The following is a 20194-nucleotide window of genomic DNA, read 5'->3' on the forward strand; positions in this document are numbered from 1 at the left end:
AATAAATATTTCATAATATTTATAATAAATGTTTATAATCTGTGCAATCCAAGACCACAAAAATATTTACAAAATATTTAAAATAAATGTTATAAATATTTTGTAAATATTTTATAAATATTGTGTGCTGTCTGGGAATGTATGAAGCGTATCTTTTTATTCTAAAAAGGAAAAGTATAGCAAATATAAATGCATGATAATTGATGCACAATTAAAATTGTAACCAATTCATTAATTAGAAATAGAAATATAAAACATTTTATAATAGATATATTCACGCATTAGTTACCGTGTTTATTTACTCTTGTTTTCCATTTTTCACGTATTAATGTTTAATTAATATCGTAAATCGTATAATAAAACTTATTGTATTTTTTTATATAATCGTTTCACAATTGTAATAAATTTTACTGTATAACTTCACATAGTGAAAAAGTTGGTTCAACAACTCTGACTCCTGTATATATATATATATATATTTTTTTTAATGTATACATTTTTAACATCGCGATTTATTACGGATTCGCACATTTATTTTCAACACCGCGGTTTTATCGTCAGTGCGTAATACGTAATCCGTAACGCATGCGCAGTTTGTTATATTGACGATATAACAGGTTTCGTAACCTCAATGACAAATTTGAAACTTCTACCGACTTCTACGATTAATATTTCGGTCCGCGAAGAAGAACGACGCTCTTTTCTATCATATTCGTTCGTTTCAAACAAAAATGCGTTGAATAAATTTCCTCAATTTTTTAGTTGATTAGTTAAACTGAATAATTATCCGAATTATAATGGATTACTTAAAAAAACCGGTACTTGTGGTAGGAGATATCAACGAAGATATTAATCTGTCATTGCCACCTTCTTCCGGGGAGGATTACATCAAACGAGTGGTGTGAGTTGGCGGTTTTTTTTCTCAGCTATTCATTTTTCATTTTCTTGAATTTTCCAATTTAAAGCACGTGCACAACGTATTCTATTTTCTTGCAGAATAGAAGCTAGACAATGCGCGGATGTAGTGGTGGCCAATTTAGATCCCTCATGTGTGAAGGAGCCTACAAAAGCCTATGTGGAGACTGTAAGTTAATTCCTATAAATCATGCCATAAATCTCGCAATCATGGAATGAATATGACTACAAAAGTTAGCAGGATGCGTTCAAGCACCAGCAAGCCTCAAGCCAACCGTGGAATGGCAACAATATCAGGTTGCAGACTTTTCCAAGTTAAGACTGTATGTCAGCCAGTTGAAAGATGAGATACTAATAGGCAAGCGCAAGTGGAAACCACCTGATATTCACTTGGTATATACAAGTCTTATAAAATACTTATCTAAAACTTGAGGAAATTGTGAGTTATATTGGTTCTTCTTCAATATTGCAGCCAGACATAGATGATCAGAATGCTTGGATCAGATTATGTTTAGGTGGCGAAGAAAAAATTGAACCAACGCTGAATACTCTGTTTTGCTTTAGTCATTCTAATGTAGAACAAGTACTAGAATATCTGGTGCAATTCGTGGAAACTGAAAGAAAAGTTCAATACAAAATAGGCCAGTGGATCTATACGTTACTTGTAATTTTGGAGCAACCATTGCAGCCTGATACTTGTTCCTGCCTGCGCTCATTGGCTCGAGCATGTTCCATCATTCGTGCCGATACTGTAATGTTCATTATTTAATCAAGCTAATTCAGTACCATAACATATTGCAATTAATTATCAACGCTATTTGTGTCGTACTATCTTTGTTTCATGTTTAATGGACGATGAAGATAGAATGACACAAATAGTGTTAATAGTCGCCTCGAACCCAGCCTAAATCCACCAATATCGTTCTGTACCTTAGAAAACGAAAAGAGAAAAGTATCAACAAGTTTAACTTGATTGCTTTTTGATTCATACAATACTCGTTTCTCACAAAAAGAGCAATCGTGTAAAAATTTCAAAATTTAATATCTCGATAAGATGTGAAAGATATGCTTTTTAAGTAAATAAAAAATTTAAATATTTTTTCTTAACGCTAATTATGTCACTTATCTAATATAAAAAAAATTTATTATAAAAATGTAAGATTTATATATAGTTATATATATTTGATCCTAAAGGCATAGAGAAAGAACGATTTAATGTTTCTTTTAGAATAGCAAATGATAATATAATAAAACCAGAACATATTGGTTCTTTAGGTTCTAAAGCATCAATTTGTAAATTTTACAAAGAAAAGTTCAGTTAGAATTTATTTAAAAAAATAATACGGAGGAAAGAAGGGACAAAAAGGAAACGCCGAATTTCTATTAACAAAACATTTTTATTGCATATAACTTCCTGTTTCCTCTACTTATGCTGTTGCTATGTCATTCCCGATATTAGAAAAAGGTTCAGGCGATAATAAAAACTCGCGTTTGTCGGGTTACAAAAGATTGAGAAAATAAGAGACTGAACTTTTCTTCTATGCCTAAACTAACTCGTGGTCTTGTTAATATCTACAAAAGTTCACGTCAGAATTTACTAACGCTATCTTTGCGATCTCGCTATTTCTTTTTTGTTTTTTTTTTTAGAGAGAATTGGATGCGCAGGAGTTGGGAGCGCTGAACTTGTTCATCTGTCTAGTAGCGAGATATTTTCGTCAATTAGACTTGGCAGATCCTTGACAATTTCCTATTGTGCATACAATTATTTATGACGCGACATGATATATGTCTGTGTACATACAGCAATTTTTAATAAACTTCACATAAAATTATCCTTAGATTCCAAACGTAGTAAATAGTACATTAAGTTTCAAGTCTTGCTTAGTCAGTATGATCGCGCTTTAAATTACACAGTACCAATTATTAAAGGGCTCGATATATAATATAAGGCAATGCTTCAATTAAATAAACTCGTATTACAATAATCAATTGGTAAGCGAAAATTGGATAATCTTGAATGATCCTTAAGCTACGTTCTCTTGGTCCTGGAGTAACGCAGTGGCTAGTCTCTCTAGATCATCGTAACTAAGATTATTCACTTTATTTTTCAAGTCCTTTATCAGCTCATTGACTATGGACTCGGTCTCGGATACTGTATAATAATGCCTAAGCACCCGTGAGACCTCTTCTCTCAGCAGATGGATACCGGCTTTCTGTTGGGGCAAAGATCTCGCCTCGCTGGAGCCTTCCTCTGCCTTCTTGATCACCAAAAGATTTAACTTACTGCCATCTTTTATTCCCGGATAAAAACTCAGCGGATTTTCATCTAAAAATATTAAACAAAATATTCGTAACAAGAAATCATTGCGATATACAATGCTAGATGAAGGATGTTTTTCATTTGGTGACACGAGTCGATACAAACGTCGTTCTATCTTTCTTGATATTTCATGAGCAACAAATAAAGAATATCTGTGCCATCAAATGAAAAGCTCCTGAGATCGAGTGTTCTTACCCGCTAAAGTCTTGCCAGTGAGTAATAATCTTTGCTGTGGTACATCAATGCCCAAGAGATCGCTCACTTTGTGTTTTAACTCCAACACTGTCTCTGACGGCAATATCTAAAATCATACGACACGACATAACGATATGAAAGTAATTTCTATGAGAATGTTCTCGAGATGTTTGGAGAGAAAAAAAATTGTTGACGTCAGAAGGATGCTCGTCCGAGAGGCGGACTATAACCTTAATTTTTCGCTTTAACGGATGTTCGAGCGCGTGAATTCATTTAAGGTAACGACAATCGTTAGCCTGGCTTCGTGAATTTTAGTATCGGTCTGCGATGGAATTCAGATCACGAGAGGAAGTCGCGGATGCTTTCGCAAGAAAACGAGGGAGCGGCGCGACAGCCATGCCGTACTCACGTCAACGACGCACTCTTTCCCCTGCAGCTTCTTCACGATCACTTTCATGATGAGCGGTCGACGAGGATCGCGGAGACGGAATTGTTTGACCGTGGGACGCACAAACGCGTGTGGAGCACGCAGCCAGGCGAGATCAGGTTTCTCGAAATAGTGGTGTCTCTGACTGGACCGACAAAAGCTGGCGCATCTTACGCGCCGGAGAGGTTATATTTTGCGTTCGCACGATTCACGACACAGCGTCATCAGCGTCATCGACTGCTCACTCCTCTTATCTTCTCCCTCGGGATTCTCGGGAACAGCGACGCACGGGGATATCGATATACTGATCTGCCTGTCCGAGCGAATATCGATAGTAACAGCGATGCCTCGTAACAATTCCTCCAATCGTCAGGGCATTTCGCGCAATTGTAGGGTTGATGAACGTAGCACGGAACAGAACCAAAAATATTATGTGTTATCCGCTGGAAATGTTCTACGTAGTTCGGGTTTTGTGCAGGTAGCGGCGCTAGTGGAGTTCAATGATGCCATCTAAAATGCAGGCACGTCCCTCTGTTGAAAAGCCATGGTTGTCTGTTAATTAACCTAACCTAATTTGGCCGACCCGGTTACAAAGCTTATAAAGCGAGACGAATTAGAATGGGTGATACGTATCCATATGTTTGAAAATACAATCTCTACACTGAAAAATGTGCACTTTGCGATTGAAGATTGTATAACATTGATTATATAGCCTTTGTCTAATTAAGATCTCGTGTTCCTCGATAATACTCTATTCCGAATTTCTCCAAATGTTCCAAAAATTTAACCTTCAAAATTGTGGCCTGAAAAAATAAATATGTCAAAATGTTTAATTAAAAGGAACGAGATACTCGACCAGCAAAGAGGTTATATAATTTAACGCGAATTACTTGTATGAATTATTTTTTCATGATTTTTCGTTACTTAATATAATAATATTTAAATACGTATTGTTGTTTATAGACAACAAAAATTGACGTATACCATGGGGGAGATAAACGTGTCCTTTCAAATTGACACCGACAATCGCGAGAATTTCTCGTCTGCCATTTCGTTCCATACTTTTAAGAAGCAAAGAGACGCTTTTTACGATATACTTAGAATTTGGGAGGAAAATCATTTGGTGCCAGGATGGGTGTTTCAAATTGCCCTGGGTGGCAAGATAAGAAGCATGTTGGCGATGCACAATGACTGTACTAATTATTATCACATTGCTAGGTTATTTAAATCACAATTGTTAATATCGTGTATACAAAATAGACATCAGGTAAGCTTAAAACTATTAACATGCTTTACTATATCGCTATAAAAAGAATATTCTCAATAACAAAGCAATCGTATTGTTATCAATTGTAGGATGATGTAGTGGATGACGAGAGCTTGAATTTCTTGAAAGCTTTAAAACATGTTAATCCTGAAAAATTGACGCAACTCAGCAAGAGATTTGTGACTCCCTTACCATCGCAGAGTCAGAGTGTTGGTCCTTCGTTTCCTGGCATGCAAGAATTTTTTAAAGATTTTATATTGCATGCATTTAATCCGATATTTTATACACATTTGGAAAATTATTTCGTACATGAAATAATGGAGTTGAACGATACTCAGTTTGCTAATAGTGAAATAGAAGACTCAGGTACAGTTTTCATTATTTTAATGATTTCATGACTGTTTATATTCTATTTAAAATTTTAGGAAAATACTTTTTTTTCTGGATTTTTCATTTTGCAGAAACAATGGTTGACGATCAAACGCAACAGAATTTTATTACTTGTTTAGCCAGCTTGAGGCTTCTTGCGAAAGTATTAGGCCTTTTAGTATCATTGCCGTATAGGTCTGAATCAAATACTACTAAAGAGATTATAATGACACAAATAGAGATAAGAAGTAAGGTACGTGACATAAAAATTCAAATGTTGAAAGCTACTTGTCAAACTCTTTTCAAATAATCTTTTCAATTGTTTTATTATAGGTATTGCCATCATTAAACTTACAAGCTTGTCTTCAGAACGCCATAATCGAGGGTAAACTGTCACTGACGATACCTTGGATAGTTAAATATCTAGCTATGATGGATATTGTGTCGCTTCGGCTGCCATATTATAAGCAGATCTTGGAATTGTTGTATTATATTTATCATGCTATAAATCAGACCGATCTTACTGCCCCTGATTGTCTTATTTCTCAACAATCGGCTATGCTGCTCAAATCCAGCCTATGTTGGTTGTTTGAGCTATCAAACTTTCCCAGAGATTTCTATATTATCTTGCAAAAGACTTGCAAAATCAAGGAACTAAAGAGTCTCAAACAGATGGAAAAATTTTCCGAAAAGAGAAAAAACTCACATTCCGTCGATTGTGTGATTCCTGTTAAAAGTAGTCTCGATAAATTAGATATAATTACTGATCGAACGATGCGTATGTGCTGTTCGCGAATGGAATCGACTTTCTCTGTGTTTCACGGAAACGGGACGAATTTGAATATAAATTCTAATAAGCATATTACACCTGTTACTAGTCAACTACGTAGATTAGGAGGCACTACTCGTGCAAAACACTTGGAGGTAATTTTTTATTCAATATATTTATATCTCTCTAATATTGCTCTATGTTACTTTATATTTAATAAATTTCTGTTATGACAGTTACAATTGGAGGAAGCCTTTTTTCATGGTCAACCAGCTTCTACTCGGAAGACTGTTGATTTTGTTTCCGAAAGAGTAGCATCAACTTGCGTGAAGCATATATGCAACACCTTATTGACTTCATCGCGAGAAACTAACTTAAATTCTTTTAGAAAGATTCTGAAACACAAGCATATCGAAAAGGACTCCGATGAACAGAGTGAACTGTCAAAAAATTACTTCAACGAATTTAAGGTAATATCTTTGCGCGATTATAAAGAAAATTTCATGTTATACGAAAAAAGATTAAGTTTAAATCGTAGTTTGATATTTAGGCTTTACTTGTGAGCGACATGAATATATTGGCCAACAACGCGTCGAGAGAATTGAAAGATCAGTGTGAAAAAACAATCCCAGCAATTTGCGAAACGCGAGTCGCGTCATCGATAGAATCTTTATTAGCAGAAGATTCTTTAACGGCAGTCAAGGAAATGTGCATCAAGATCGCGACTAGAATGGCGATGGAACGAATAAATCAGTGGATTCAGTCGCATATTGCCGGTGATTCCTTATTCATCAAGGATATGGAACTTGAGATTAATAGGTTCTTTCGGAACAATAGTCCTGTGCATTCCAAGCAGGAAAAATATCACAATATTGATGCTCCTAATCCTACTACCATGATGGACGAGCTTCGAGTAAGAATATAATAACATAAACTTGATTTAATAAAGAATTTAATAATAATTTAATAATTAAAATTTGGATACATATACATTGACGCATTAGGTGTATAATTTTTAAAACAAAAACATTATTAATTTCTATCGTTTGTAAAATTAATGACTTTAAGCTAATAATATTTAGACGTATTTCTACTTGTTTTTGTTTATAGGGATTAATATGGCATATGTTGGATAACAATGGTATAGGTTTGACTATTTCGTCTGTATTGGATACTTTAGATAAACTGTACCAATCATTCAATCAAAGAGATGATTTATTACCAGGACCACAGAAAGTTTTGTGTTATCTTAGTATAGATTTTGCGCTATTTTTAGGTATGTTTAATAATACTGAAATCTCAAAAGTGTGATAAAATTATAACTATGATATTTTACATTTTTAGTGGCATATAGAACGGATCTCTTTACACGAGAAGTCCAGGACAAATTGATTAAAGTATGGTTATCGGACAGTTTAAGAAATGAAGAAGATGATTCGCCTATGCATAGAATACTGTGTTCTAGAAATATTATGTTGTTAATGCAACCACAAAACGACGCTTTGTGGCCAATTTTTGGCAAATTTCTAAAAAGGTTATTAGAAACAAAGATACTCGATGGAGATAGTCTGAGCGATCAATGTGTAGCTTTATTCAGACAAGACTGGCCTGTGGTAAGTTTAAATGCGATATAATCTGAATTATTTGAGATAAAATAATGGAACTAAAAAATATTTATGTATTGCTTTCTGTAATTTTAGTATTAAAAAAATAATATAAAATTAAAAAAGATTTTTTTAATGATAAAAAATTAAAGATAAAAAAAATAAGAGAATGTAATATATACATGTAAAATTGGACGAAATATTTTTACAAAGTATTTTTAGTGACTCTTTAGTATCCGAGTTGCTTTAAATTCCTGATGCTGATCGTATATCTATTGTTAACATTGATTTTATAATCCACAGCCTTTGTTAAAACTTTTATCGAAGTGCCTGTCCGAAGCTATTGAGGGTTACAAAGCCAATGACGAAGCGACAGAGAAAGTCAAGTACCTCCTTGGCTGGATAGCTGAAACATATCACGAGATCGAATTTTGTGACGATGATGAACTATAGACTGACGCATAGTTAACGTAGGTATAGTTAACGATACTGCGATAATTGGAAAGTATGTTGAGATGAATTTCTGTAAATATAATTACTATCTTATGTATATATAATATATAAATATATTTGTGTATATTGTTGTATATTATAAATATGAAGCATTTTTGTTTTGTATATGTACACATAACGAAAATGCATACGTATGATTCGTTTCGAATATGTATATGAACAAATATTTTATGAGTAGGAAAATAAATTTTAACTTTTTGTATGTGACGATAATTGAAAAAAAATACACTATATATATTTTATAATCGACGTTCACACTGATAACATTTCTTCACGTTTCCGTATTTCCTATATTTTTATTTGTACGCGTACGCATCAAAATAGCTCATCGAGGTCAGTGCAGGGCACGGTCTTTTCAAGATACCTCGATGACACTCCTTGCTATACGATTGTAACCCTCTTTTGTCCTTCACAAATTAGATTATCCACTTCACTCCGTCCCCGCAACTCCGAATGCCGGACCATTGCTCCATCCCATACAATGAAATCAGATTATCGTACCTTCAAACTCGACAGCACTTGTGTAATGAGATACACGTTACCGAAGTCATGCTCTGCTGTCAAATATACGTAAGTAAATTATTGGAAAGTTATTTAACTTGAATCTTTATTTTTTCCGCGTGTGGATCATATTTTAAAGAAATAAAGTATTAACAACTAATTAATATTAATCTTAAGCGAGGCAATTTGGAGTTTATCTGTCATTTAAGTTGATGAACTCTCGCTGAATGGATCTTTCTCTTGTCTACTAACTTATAAATAAACAAGTTGGTCCACCGCTTTAACGAGGACCGTGTTTCGTCTCAATTAACATGTATTTAACTTTAAGATATGATAATAGCTTTTTAAAAAGTCATGTTTTGACACGCGTTATAGCTTGGAATGTCCATATCTTTAGATTCACCCCGAGGGTGCTTTTCCATCTTGCTGAGATAATACAACGCGCACTGTTATTGTTGTCAGGCTCACGTTGCTACAGCTGGAGTGTCAGAAATGACTATAAATCTCGTAGAGTTCGAGTATTGTTAATGTGAGACCCTTTATACAACTAAGATTAATGATTATTTTGTTCTAGTATAGACGTTATTAATCATAAATTATTATGTTATAGAAAAATCAGAACATGAATAATTTATTTTTATAATACAGTAATTTATAATTGTGTATCTAAACGACGTAAAAAGTGAAATGTGTTTTAATGCCAATGCTAATTGAAACTAGTATCTAATTCCTATTTGCGCAAAGGATAGGATATCAACGGGTCGATAGTCCTCAAAGGCCCATCTTTTTGAACAGTTCTGTTACAGCCGGGTATATTGTCCTGGCGGAACGAGGATGGTCCTTTTGTCCTTTCGAAATTAGGTCGTCCATTACCATAACTCTCAATGATTGTCCACCTCGTCCGATGACGGTATCTTGGTTCGTTGCTTACGAGCGAGTGATCGAAAATTTTCCGTTCTCGTAAATAACAGGCAGACATTTCCTTCCGTAATTCGTTAACGATCTATTGATTTATTGAGTTAAACTCGCGCTAAAAAAAGAATGACACTAATATTAATTGTATTATTAAAAAGATAAATCTATTTAATCTCGTAGAATATTTTTTTCGTAGAATTTTATTCAATGAATACGTACATCATATTTGATTGCTTAAATACAATCAATGATTCTTAATTTTATTACTGGGTAATTATTTAAAAAAAAATTATTTTAAAAATACAAACATGTTATTTATTTATCTATTTATTTTGTTATAACTATCATTCATTTTAATGAAAAATAATATTATGTGTACAATATATTAACAAAGTATTAGTTCTATTCTTTACTCTCAAGTTATTAAAAATATCTTCGATTATTGGATTTAAAGATCAATTAGTCTGAAGTTGCGTCGTGAAATTTCATTTAAATTAATACGAAATTTTGAGAAGGAATACTTACGATTTTCATTTGCAACATGTTGTCGATGAGTTATTTTGCATGCAAGAAATATTGTTATTGCCACATTGCGCCACGTGGTGTTCAGAAACTTTTCGTGCCATAAATCCACGCGCGATATAATTTTACGTGATTTTTCGAGCGTGGAAACGCGACCTGTTTCGAACACATCCGTTTGTTTTTCTCTTTTTCATTCACCGTAACTGCAGTACGAGATTGTCACAAATCGGATATGACGAAAATATTCAATCCGATTGCGAAGGCAAACCCAGATATGTTCAAGAAAAATTTAAATGGTGTAATATACAAAATATTTTGGCAATATTTTTTTTATATATTCTTGAACATATATTCTAGCAAGATGACGTTTTAATGACATCTTATTAACGTTAAAGATATGATTAAGACGTTATCTTGGTAGTTTATAGTAAGACTTTTTAAGACTTTATAAGAGTCTTAATAAGACTTTTTTAATACAAATTTTCTTCATAAGAATACTTTTTGCATTCATTGTATTTTTGCAAGTTAATACAATTGAGTAAAAGATATATCTCTAAAGTTTCTATTCGATATGTTTTTACTGGATTTAAAATCTTAACTCAGTTACAACGAAGAAATTAACTAAGAACAATAAAAAACATCGTTGTTCGAGTTGGGTAGCATAGATTAATGAAAGAAACAATCTCTAGATGTGCTCCGTAATGTTTTTGTAAGCGCACCAACTAATACACTCCTCGAAACAATTCAATTACGCTGTCGCGAGAGAAATGAGTAATTTTCAAGACAAGCGCGGTACATAATCGAGCGGAATTTCTCGGTTCCCCTAGAGATTGGGCAAACTTCACGCCGTACGGCGCGCGTACATGCGCGGCGCAGTTCCGCGCGCGCGTTCGCGGAGCGCGAAGGCGAACGAGTTCCTCGCAGTCGTGATCCGCGGTCCGTCGCGCTCGCATTCGTGTCCGGGTTTCCCGTCCGCGATCTATCGGACGACGGCACGACTGACTTCCCCGCGTTGATTCGCCCGCGAATTAATTAACCCGCGAGTCGTCCGGTTTTTATTTCACTCGCCGTCGCGTCGCGGTGTTGTTGAGTTAAGTTAGCTGTCGGTCAACGCCGTTTCTCGATTCCGATTTGCCGGAAAGAACGCTTTCAGGTGGTGAATGACTGATAAACGAAGACAAGAGTCGGGAATCTTGCTGGAGGACGATAACGGAAGACACGGTAAAAATCTCATTGCGCCTCTTTCCGCGCGATTTATTGACGGAAATAAAATCGAATACATTAGCTTGAATGTAGCCGCATTTAACAATAAACCCCGTGCATTAATGTGAATTTATCTTTTGTTAGCGAACGTTTGATCTCGTCGAACGAGAAATACGAAAATCTCGTCAACGATAAATCTTGTTAACATCTCATTCGCTTTATTTGCCGGAATCGATACCTCGGTAATTCGAATTTGATCGTAACGAAAATAACTCCCCCATCTGAAATGCGTTTCAAAACGTAACTAGAATATATATAATTTCAAAACGTTCTCTCCGAGTAAAATTTTTCTCAGAGAGGACGTTCTGGAATGTAGCCTGAAATTCTGATAGTGACGTGAACTTAGTTACGTTTCAGAACGCGTATCCTTATTGAACGATATATATCGCAACCTGTTATTCTTACAAACTCGATCGACGCCATATTAGATAAAGTTACAGAGTCACTAAAGCGATCCGTTTTCTTATCAACTTTATCATTTTACAAAATCTTTGCAGACATGACCGACGACGTGCATCGAAACTTGTTGGCGTAAGGAACGCCGACTCTCGGAGGCAGAAGGGCGAAAGAAAGGCGATGAATTCGAATGCGCAGCAGAACGTCGGTCGTATCAAGGAGTGATAACGATCAGGGTGAGCATTTCCCGTTCGACGTGCCGGCCGGTGCCGGTCTCGCCGGAACACGCGAAGCGGCCGTTTCGCGCCATCACGTGGCTCCTGCCGCGCTCGTCACATGGATCGTCACTGCGAAACATAAGCGACGGAGTTGTCTGTTGATCCGTTGATCCTACCATTTTGTTGACGCGTCTCTGCCAAGAGTGCGAAGTAAGTCTGACTCATCTGGAAAAAACGCTAGACCAGTTCTTATTTTAAGATCGTCTTAAGTTGTAAGCAATAAAAATCAATTTTGTAATTGTGAAAAAATATATAGCATTAAGCATCTTTACATCCTTATAATTTTACTCGTACACACATGTAGTCGTTTCAAGTATTTTTATCTTAAGTACTTTTAAGATAAATATATTTATGCTAATTCAGCTCATGATATCTTAAGATTGTACTTAAGACGGTCCTAATTATATAAGAATGGACTACGAAAATACAGACTTATAGTCTTAGTTTTCATTTGAACACCCTGAGGAAAATAAAAATCAGCATAATCGGCTTACTTTTAATTTTCGCTCCACGAACGCCCCAAACTTTAATTATATAAATCGAAGTGTAAATCAAATGTAAATGCTCGACTACAATACACGGAGTAAGTCTGATATAAGAAGTAAAAGTATGCAATTGTGGTAATTTTTATTTTATTTATAGCACCAGCTAACACTCTTACTGCGCGAGTTGAGCGTAAGGGATGGGGTTGGAATAAGAAATAAAATTAATTTATTTCGTTTACGCCTACACTTTTATAGTTTCCTTACATAGAAAGTACATTAGGTTATTTTCTTACATCAAACTTATATGTGTATACTCCGTATATTGTAGACGATCACTAAAGGAAAAGCGACAGAAACGTAAACGAAGCTTTTAGGGGACGAAAATTGAGACAATGATTTTCGCCCCCTAAAAGCTTCGTTTACGTTTCCGTCACTTTTCTCTTAATGGCCGTCTACAATATGCGGAGTATACACATATAAGACAAAAAAGATAATATTTGTCACAACTTTCATTTGCTAGAAGCTTTGTTTACGGTTCTATCACTCTCCCTTTATATTCGACTTACTCATATTTATTTTCGCCAGAACACCGATCGTTGATAACTGAACTTTACGTTGCGTCGTAAAAAGATATAAAAACAAAATATGCATGAAATGAGTAATGATATAAAGTACTCATTGATAGACATGTATAACATGTAATATAAATATATATATATTGTAATCAATTACTTTTAGGTAGTTGCGCCAATAAAAGCGAGGAAAATCGAATAGAATGTTTATAGAAAATCATATTCGTATGCTCTCATATTAAAGTAAAACCGGCATAAAAAGTTTTACCGGAATTTAACGTATTTAAAATACAAATGTTGGAAGTCAATACATTTTTATATTCGCTTTGAAATAATATTTTAATGGCAGACGTATCCCATAAAAGATTTTCATACATTCGAAATGTTACATGAAATTCTACGCAAATAACTTTTGATATACTAATAACGGTATCATAATACAGTAATAACTGTACTTACAATATTTTTAGTTAAAGTTTAAGCAATTCCTTTTAAAATGAACTGTATATACTCGACCGTAATATTTACTGAAAATATAATTTTTCAATAGACATATTGGGACATTGTATATCTGGACATAAAAAGACAGTCATGTCAGTTTGTTGTAAGGCCGAATTATCTGTAAATCTTCCAATAAATCGACACCAGTCGTCAACTCATTGGCCACGATTTGCGCAATACAGATATTGTGAATGTCCAAAAATATCGTGGAAAGTTTTTAGGACAAGTATAGTAAAGCTTAGAACAAAATAAAACGGTGAATGGATATTAACTTGCGCGAATGTTCATCGGATGGGGTTTGAGAACAGTTGCTCAATATTATCTATCACGTATTGTATTTTGTGTTTTGGTTGAGCGATTGATAACCAATACCGTCACCGATCGATATGCAGAACTATCATCGAATGCCATTAAACATTATTACATAGCGCGCAGTTGTCAACTAGTGCTGATTGGAATAGTTAACGTGACATGTCCCATTTCGCACTTCCAGTCGGTTGCACGTAGATCGCGTTCATCATTGCAATATATGACATTTGATGGCTTCCGAAACGCTATATATATTTCATTCTTCTCCAATACACTATCCCATAATACTATTCTACTATTCATAAACGAAGGTAAAATTATCAAATAAATACAAATTATGCTTTCTTTAATATAATGGAATTTAATCAGTTTTAATCTTTCAATCAAAAAGAATTTTCGCTATATAAATCCGAAGAATAGAAAGAAGAAGGAAAACTTGGAAGAAAATTTCATAATGGAAAATATTATGCAAATATTAATTATACACACAGGTGACTATGTGCAAAAATGAATTTCGTACAAACGAGAGAAGCACGGCTTTCGTACGCTTTTGGTGAATGTCGGATAAAGGCTAGAAGCCCTTTTCACCGTTAATGTCATACGGCTTGCTTTTCTAGGAGAAGGTGTCGTGAAAGTTCTCGAGATGGATGATGAATTGTTATTGCGTGAAGAATATTGTCGTGAAGAAATAAAAGTCATGTTACTTGCAAAGCTTTTCACTTTTCACCCAGTTAGAGTACGAAGTGACAAGCATGGAGGATATGATTTTAACAAAAACAATAAACAAAGAATTTTGTAAATAATTTTATTAAAATAACATAATTAATTACTGTAACAAATAACATTTTTTTATATTTGTAAGAGCATGTCTATTTTATATTAATAATCTAATAATTTAATTAAGCCGGTTTTATATCAATAATTTAATAATTTAACTAAATTAATGAATTATGTTAGTCAGTATAACATCAATACTTATTTAATAATAAATATGCCACAGTATTATTAATTTGCTACTGGTATATGCACACTATAAGGAAAAGAAACATTTATAATGAATCTAGGTGATGGCTAAATAAAAAACACGTATAAAAACACATTTACATTGTGTTCGTGCAAAATTTAAATTATTAATTGAAGATTTTAAAATGGTTGATTTAATTAAAACTTCGTGATTGAACTAACAACTTGGAAATTAGCGTACGTATTATTATTAATTAAAAAATCTCGTTTACTGACCAGTTCATGAGAAAGATTGATCGATTTGTCGTGACGTGGGAAACTTTTGCTCATACATTGTTACCCGAAGTTGACAATGCAAATGTTGTGCTCACAATTAACAAGTTAATTATATTTGATCGGCTAACATCGCCATTCAATATATCTTGTATATGATTTCACGGCACGTCCATATTTTCTACAATAAGGTTCATGCTCGCATGAATTATAAAATCATTTACGTCGAATTGAGATAATGAAATCCAATTTTGTTCACGTAAATAAATGGTTATCAAACGTATATACGCGAAAAACAAAAACATTTAATTAATTATCTGCATCAATTAGGTATTGAATACATCGTTTGATTATATCATTTTCAAAATAAAATACATAATATATGTATATTTGATTATCTTTTTTTAAATATTCGATTTACAATGATATTCTTTGAAAAAGAATACGCGTGTTCGTCAATGCGTGCTAGTGAGATAAATTGAAACAAGTCCGACAGTTGTTGGAGCTCGTATCGGATGAGTTGAGATCGGGGTTTGCAGTTTTAATAAATAATTTGGAATTGTTGCACGGGGAAATAACAAAATAAGATAAACAACATATCTCGGAAATAATTGATTTTACAATTTTAATCAAAATGTATGAGTCGAAAATAAGTTTAACACACGTTTGGCATATCGAAATTGTTGTCATTATTTTGCTAATGATATTTAAATAATTAAAAAATATTTCGCGTTTACTTTATTTCCTTTCATTTTCTTAGATACTAAAAAAATTCGCAGAGAGAGATACATAAATACGTTCTTTATATTTAAATATAATTGAAATCATATTAAGCTCTGCATTATCTTTATGACAAGAAAATTAAATTACAGTGTTATATGATATACGATATAAAGTGTCCTCGTTCTAGTAATGCTAGACCAAGATTTACTCAGGACCGAATTCTCTGATATCGTCCAGAGATATAATAGTAACACGTGCAGCAGCCCGAATATATTACACAAAACTGTTTCCTGGGGTGCGGTAATCTCTGATATCCCCAGCGCTTTGGATTGTCAAAATCCGCGTTCCGAGAGTTAATAGTCTCTGTTGTTAATTAAAATTTACAACGATGAAAGTCGAAGCTATATTGCGATAAACGTTTCTCCTGATCGCGGTAAACGTTTATTATTAATTTGTTCTTCCTTTCATCAGATTGTTTCATCAGAATCGAGTAAATAGCGAAAGTATTTCCGCTGCCGCGCATGCATTAATTAATTCCAGTTAATTAAATCTATTTTCCTATTTTTCATTATCTATCGTTTCCCTTAATTAAGGATATGTGGTAATTAAAAATTCAAAAGCGACAGTGTCTTCATATTTTTCCCTTATATACATTAATTATCCTTTTGTTTCTAATTGTCTTCATGTTTGCTTTTCATTTGTATTCGTTTGATAAATTGAATTTATTCTGTCGTAGATGCTGGTATAACGGCGACATGGAGACGCTATACACCGGCGCGATTCATGGTTTTCCGCAACCCGGCGGCGGAATAGCTAATGGCGTTTCCACGGGAATCGCAAGTTCCTTCGACCAAGACGGCGTGCTCAGCCTCATCGTCGTTCTCGGAGGAAGCCTGTCTCTGGTGGCCCTGGTGTTTGCGTTCATCACCTATAGGTAAGTTTAACTTTAAGCAGGCAAAACGTTTATGTAATATTTCGATTGTATGGAATTTTCCTCAGATAAACGAAAGCATTAAAAAACCGCGCTAAAGAATATGTTAATAACTGTGGAATAAAATGTTACGGTGATTAATAGAATAAGATATATGACAGAAGAATATTAGAATTAAATATTAATATTTAGAAAATTACATTTTCATTCTTTCTATCTCTCGAGATATAATTATCACGCGAGAAGTATTCTCTTATTTAATTATTTATTATTACCAGCAAAGAAGAAAGAACTTAATGAAACGTCGATTAATTAATCTTCATGTCCTACCTTCTTTTTACTCTTGCTACGTTTTAGATTAATCGTTTATTACTTGTTTGCAATTTTTGCATCGTTTCATTCGTATTCTAAAGATCTCGACGAAGAATTTAATCGGATTAGTTCGTAACAGGATGAAAATAATGATATTGTATCACGTTTTCTTCTCTGTGGGTTTCATTAAAGGCAAAATGGTTAACGATATTGCAAAAATTAAAAAAATTGCACGATTGTCTGTTAATGGCACGTTTTTCATTTTACGAGTTATTATTTCACGTGCTGTACTTGCTGAAAAATGTGCAGCAATTTAACTGAGAAATCGGTCAGAAAATTCGGCGATACGCCAGTCACGTTTACTTTATATCCTTTTATTTTCGGCACGTTTGCGATTTCGTTCGCGGTTCTTTATGGATCGCCGATTCGTTCGTCACAGAGCTAATCGGTGTACCTTTACGTTGAAAGACGATACCGCCGGAATACTAAACGACTTTACCACTTCGGCCTTTTTCCATGACCCCGTTCCTTCGATGAAGAGAAGTCCTTTTTTCCTACGTTTTTCCTGCGATCTAATTTCTCAATATCGTATATATTTATAACGATCGTGCAACTTTAGAAATTTTATCCTGTCGATAATCGCAAAATCGATGACTCGTATCTTCCTCTCTGGAAACGACATTCTGACCTTCACCTTCGAACGTGAATTAAATCGTTGGCGAAGAAACGAGAATGCTACGAAGAGAATGACACACACGGTGGAAAATGAAGAAAGAGTGAGAACGCGAGAGAGATAAAGTTTCACGATCGATCATGTCCCATTCCGGAAATTGCTGGGAAATGGGAAAGCGCAACCGCGAAGTTTCCCTTCGCGCACGATTCGATCGATCGAAGAAAGACCGGCAATCTTCGATATAGTAGAAAAGGCTGGACAAAGGGTATCGTCGTAAATGGCGTCGATAAAACGCGCCGTTCTTCTGACGTTTTATCCCATTCTCCTACTCAATGTAAATCCTTCTCATATTTCGCTTCCAAGAGATTTCGATATATCAAGAAAATCGACGAAATTTCTTCGTAATGGAGATGGTCATCGATATCAGAAAATATCCATAATATCGGTTCATACTTTTTACAATCTTTTGACATTTTCACATTTATAATAGTAGTGAATAATAGCAAAGATAACTTCCTTTACTTTTCTTAAGTTGTTAAATAAGCGGCAAACGAAAATAAGTATAATAAATATTCAACAGGTCTGCATACGTTTTTCTGCTGGAGTTTGAACTTATAACGTTTTCTTCCTATATAAGTTTGCTGAGTTTCGATATCTTTAACGAGATGCATCTCTATATTTTTCATTAATTATTATTTTACTTTTGATGATATTTTGTTGGCGTTATCACCAATTTAGTTTCATTATCAGTTTTGGTGTAATATGAATTTATTATTTTTAACATTGATAACTAATATTACTAGTTCCATTAAGTCCGCTAAGTGGATTTCTGTGTGACTGCAGATATTTTTGAAAGTTAATTTTTGAGAGAGCTCGCTTTTTTCTATTGCCCATAAAATTTTATATTTTGTAATTGTATAATAAAGGAACTGAAGCATCATAAATACAACTTTTATGTTTATTTTTCATTAAAAGAGTTTCTTCTCAGATATTCTTTTATATACCAGCTTCATTACTGTTACCGTAGTTAATTAAATTCGTGTGGAAAGAATAATTTCGTGTGTAAAATATTATATTTTTTTAAAGAAAAAATAATGAAATCAGCGGAAAAGAGGTTCGAGTTTAGTTAGTGTTAATTATAAGTTGAGCGAATAATCTTCGTGTCTGCAATAATAATGAAACCACCTTTCTTTGCCATTCTCTCTCTCTTTGATTTTTCGTAATTCCATCTTTTCCCCCTTCTTCTCTGTATTTTCCAAAGAAAAGCGAAAATCACTCACTGTCGACAGTCACGTCCGTTTATTCACGTATATCCAACGATGTTTCAATATCGCGAATGAACTGTTAGCTTTTCATTACGAAGCGATGATACATATAACTATTTTCATTTCTTTATTGCTTATCTATTTCTTTATTATTCTTTCTATTTTATTACTACTTTGTTATTATTCAATTTATTTTTCTTTCTTTGTCGTCGAAAGAGGGATCCGTTTTACGTTGCACTTCTTGTACATTATGTATTTTGATCATATTACCTTATAATTATTCTTGTATGCATTTTAATATATTTTTTAATCGCGATTCTCTTGCGTGGAAATATAAACTAAACGACAATTTTTTAACACCTCTTTTTATTTACTTCCATTTTTCTAGCAATAAATTAAATAATGTTATAAACGGAATACTCGATCTTGTTACAGTGATTCCACCGACATTTGATAAGACATTTAATAATATTGTATTCTATCTAATGTATTTTGTTAACAGTACACTCAATAAAGTTAATAATAATAATAATTATAATAATAATAAGAGAATTTGATAATGTTCCTGGTAGGTTTCTATATTACTCCGAACGTAGTTAAATTCAAATTGATATTTAATCAATTGATATTTGATCAATGATATTCATTACGTACGCAATATCGCCCCTTGATATCACTCATTTATTTCAGCAATTGGTATCTGACAACTTCTGGAATTAACCTCTTTTGTAAAATGATTCTGTTTTGCATAATTTTCTTTTCTCAAAGTTTCGTTCCATTTTACAGTATAATTACCGAATTATATACAAACGATATAAAGATCCGGTTATCAAAATTGGAATTTAAATAGTTAAGCTATTTTCTTTTCCGTATTTTTTAAGCAGGAAAAACGTTTTACAAAATTTAGGTAGTAATATTAAATTATTCTTTATA

The 20194-nt window shown here is 33.7% G+C and overlaps 4 protein-coding genes across 7 annotated transcripts in view; 3 read left to right on the top strand and 1 right to left on the bottom strand.

Moving 5' to 3' along the window:
- Positions 1 to 657: 657 nt before the first annotated feature.
- Gem2 (Gemin 2) lies at positions 658 to 2676 on the top strand. Of its 2 annotated transcripts, none has more exons than XM_018512928.1 (5): positions 658 to 901; positions 997 to 1084; positions 1150 to 1308; positions 1388 to 1666; positions 2563 to 2676. In XM_018512928.1, exons 1-5 carry the CDS (start codon positions 798 to 800, stop codon positions 2653 to 2655), a joined length of 723 nt encoding a protein of 240 aa, XP_018368430.1. In that variant the 5' UTR covers positions 658 to 797; the 3' UTR covers positions 2656 to 2676. The 2 variants fall into 2 exon arrangements, with proteins under 2 accessions (XP_018368430.1, XP_018368431.1); XM_018512929.1 differs by having other exon boundaries at positions 821 to 901; positions 1154 to 1308.
- A 257-nt stretch (positions 2677 to 2933) lies between these two features.
- LOC108764608 (ubiquitin-like protein 4A) lies at positions 2934 to 4249 on the bottom strand. The gene is made up of 3 exons (XM_018512930.1): positions 3840 to 4249; positions 3431 to 3536; positions 2934 to 3241 (listed from the first exon to the last, which is right to left on the bottom strand). Exons 1-3 carry the CDS (start codon positions 3885 to 3887, stop codon positions 2940 to 2942), a joined length of 456 nt encoding a protein of 151 aa, XP_018368432.1. The 5' UTR covers positions 3888 to 4249; the 3' UTR covers positions 2934 to 2939.
- A 171-nt stretch (positions 4250 to 4420) lies between these two features.
- On the top strand, positions 4421 to 8877 carry dlt (codanin-1 like protein dlt). 3 transcript variants are annotated; one of them, XM_018512924.1, is made up of 10 exons: positions 4421 to 4749; positions 4821 to 5124; positions 5214 to 5490; positions 5586 to 5746; positions 5827 to 6417; positions 6499 to 6732; positions 6813 to 7175; positions 7373 to 7538; positions 7607 to 7875; positions 8170 to 8319. In XM_018512924.1, the coding sequence occupies exons 2-10, from the start codon at positions 4843 to 4845 to the stop codon at positions 8317 to 8319; spliced, it is 2493 nt and encodes an 830-aa protein (XP_018368426.1). In that variant the 5' UTR covers positions 4421 to 4749; positions 4821 to 4842. The 3 variants fall into 3 exon arrangements, with proteins under 3 accessions (XP_018368426.1, XP_018368428.1, XP_018368427.1); XM_018512926.1 differs by having other exon boundaries at positions 4421 to 4723; XM_018512925.1 differs by lacking the exon at positions 4421 to 4749 and adding an exon at positions 8800 to 8877 and having other exon boundaries at positions 4843 to 5124; positions 8170 to 8336.
- Positions 8878 to 12328: 3451 nt separating this feature from the next.
- The window catches only part of LOC108764606 (cadherin EGF LAG seven-pass G-type receptor 1), a 68182-nt gene continuing 60316 nt past the window's right edge, over positions 12329 to 20194 (top strand). The window contains exons 1-2 of the mRNA XM_018512927.1: positions 12329 to 12404; positions 16817 to 17014. Coding sequence (XP_018368429.1) covers positions 16836 to 17014 — 179 coding nt within the window. The 5' untranslated portion in view covers positions 12329 to 12404; positions 16817 to 16835. The remainder of the gene's footprint in view (positions 12405 to 16816; positions 17015 to 20194) is intronic.

The sequence above is a fragment of the Trachymyrmex cornetzi genome, unplaced genomic scaffold (genome assembly GCF_001594075.2).
Source record: "Trachymyrmex cornetzi isolate Tcor2-1 unplaced genomic scaffold, Tcor1.1 scaffold44, whole genome shotgun sequence".
NCBI lineage: Eukaryota > Metazoa > Arthropoda > Insecta > Hymenoptera > Formicidae > Trachymyrmex > Trachymyrmex cornetzi.

Excerpts from the sequence above, each read along its gene's own strand:
- Gem2 (XM_018512928.1), top strand. The coding sequence starts at position 798 with ATGGATTACTTAAAAAAACCGGTACTTGTGGTAGGAGATATCAACGAA. Across the intron at positions 1,085-1,149 it reads CAAAAGCCTATGTGGAGACT|TTAGCAGGATGCGTTCAAGC; the intron begins GTAAGTTAATTC and ends TGACTACAAAAG. Across the intron at positions 1,667-2,562 it reads CCATCATTCGTGCCGATACT|AGAGAATTGGATGCGCAGGA; the intron begins GTAATGTTCATT and ends TTTTTTTTTTAG.
- LOC108764608 (XM_018512930.1), bottom strand. The coding sequence starts at position 3,887 with ATGAAAGTGATCGTGAAGAAGCTGCAGGGGAAAGAGTGCGTCGTTGAC. Across the intron at positions 3,537-3,839 it reads GGAAAGAGTGCGTCGTTGAC|ATATTGCCGTCAGAGACAGT; the intron begins GTGAGTACGGCA and ends GTATGATTTTAG. Across the intron at positions 3,242-3,430 it reads CACTGGCAAGACTTTAGCGG|ATGAAAATCCGCTGAGTTTT; the intron begins GTAAGAACACTC and ends TAATATTTTTAG.
- dlt (XM_018512924.1), top strand. The coding sequence starts at position 4,843 with ATGGGGGAGATAAACGTGTCCTTTCAAATTGACACCGACAATCGCGAG. Across the intron at positions 6,733-6,812 it reads ATTACTTCAACGAATTTAAG|GCTTTACTTGTGAGCGACAT; the intron begins GTAATATCTTTG and ends TTTGATATTTAG. Across the intron at positions 7,176-7,372 it reads CCATGATGGACGAGCTTCGA|GGATTAATATGGCATATGTT; the intron begins GTAAGAATATAA and ends TTTTGTTTATAG.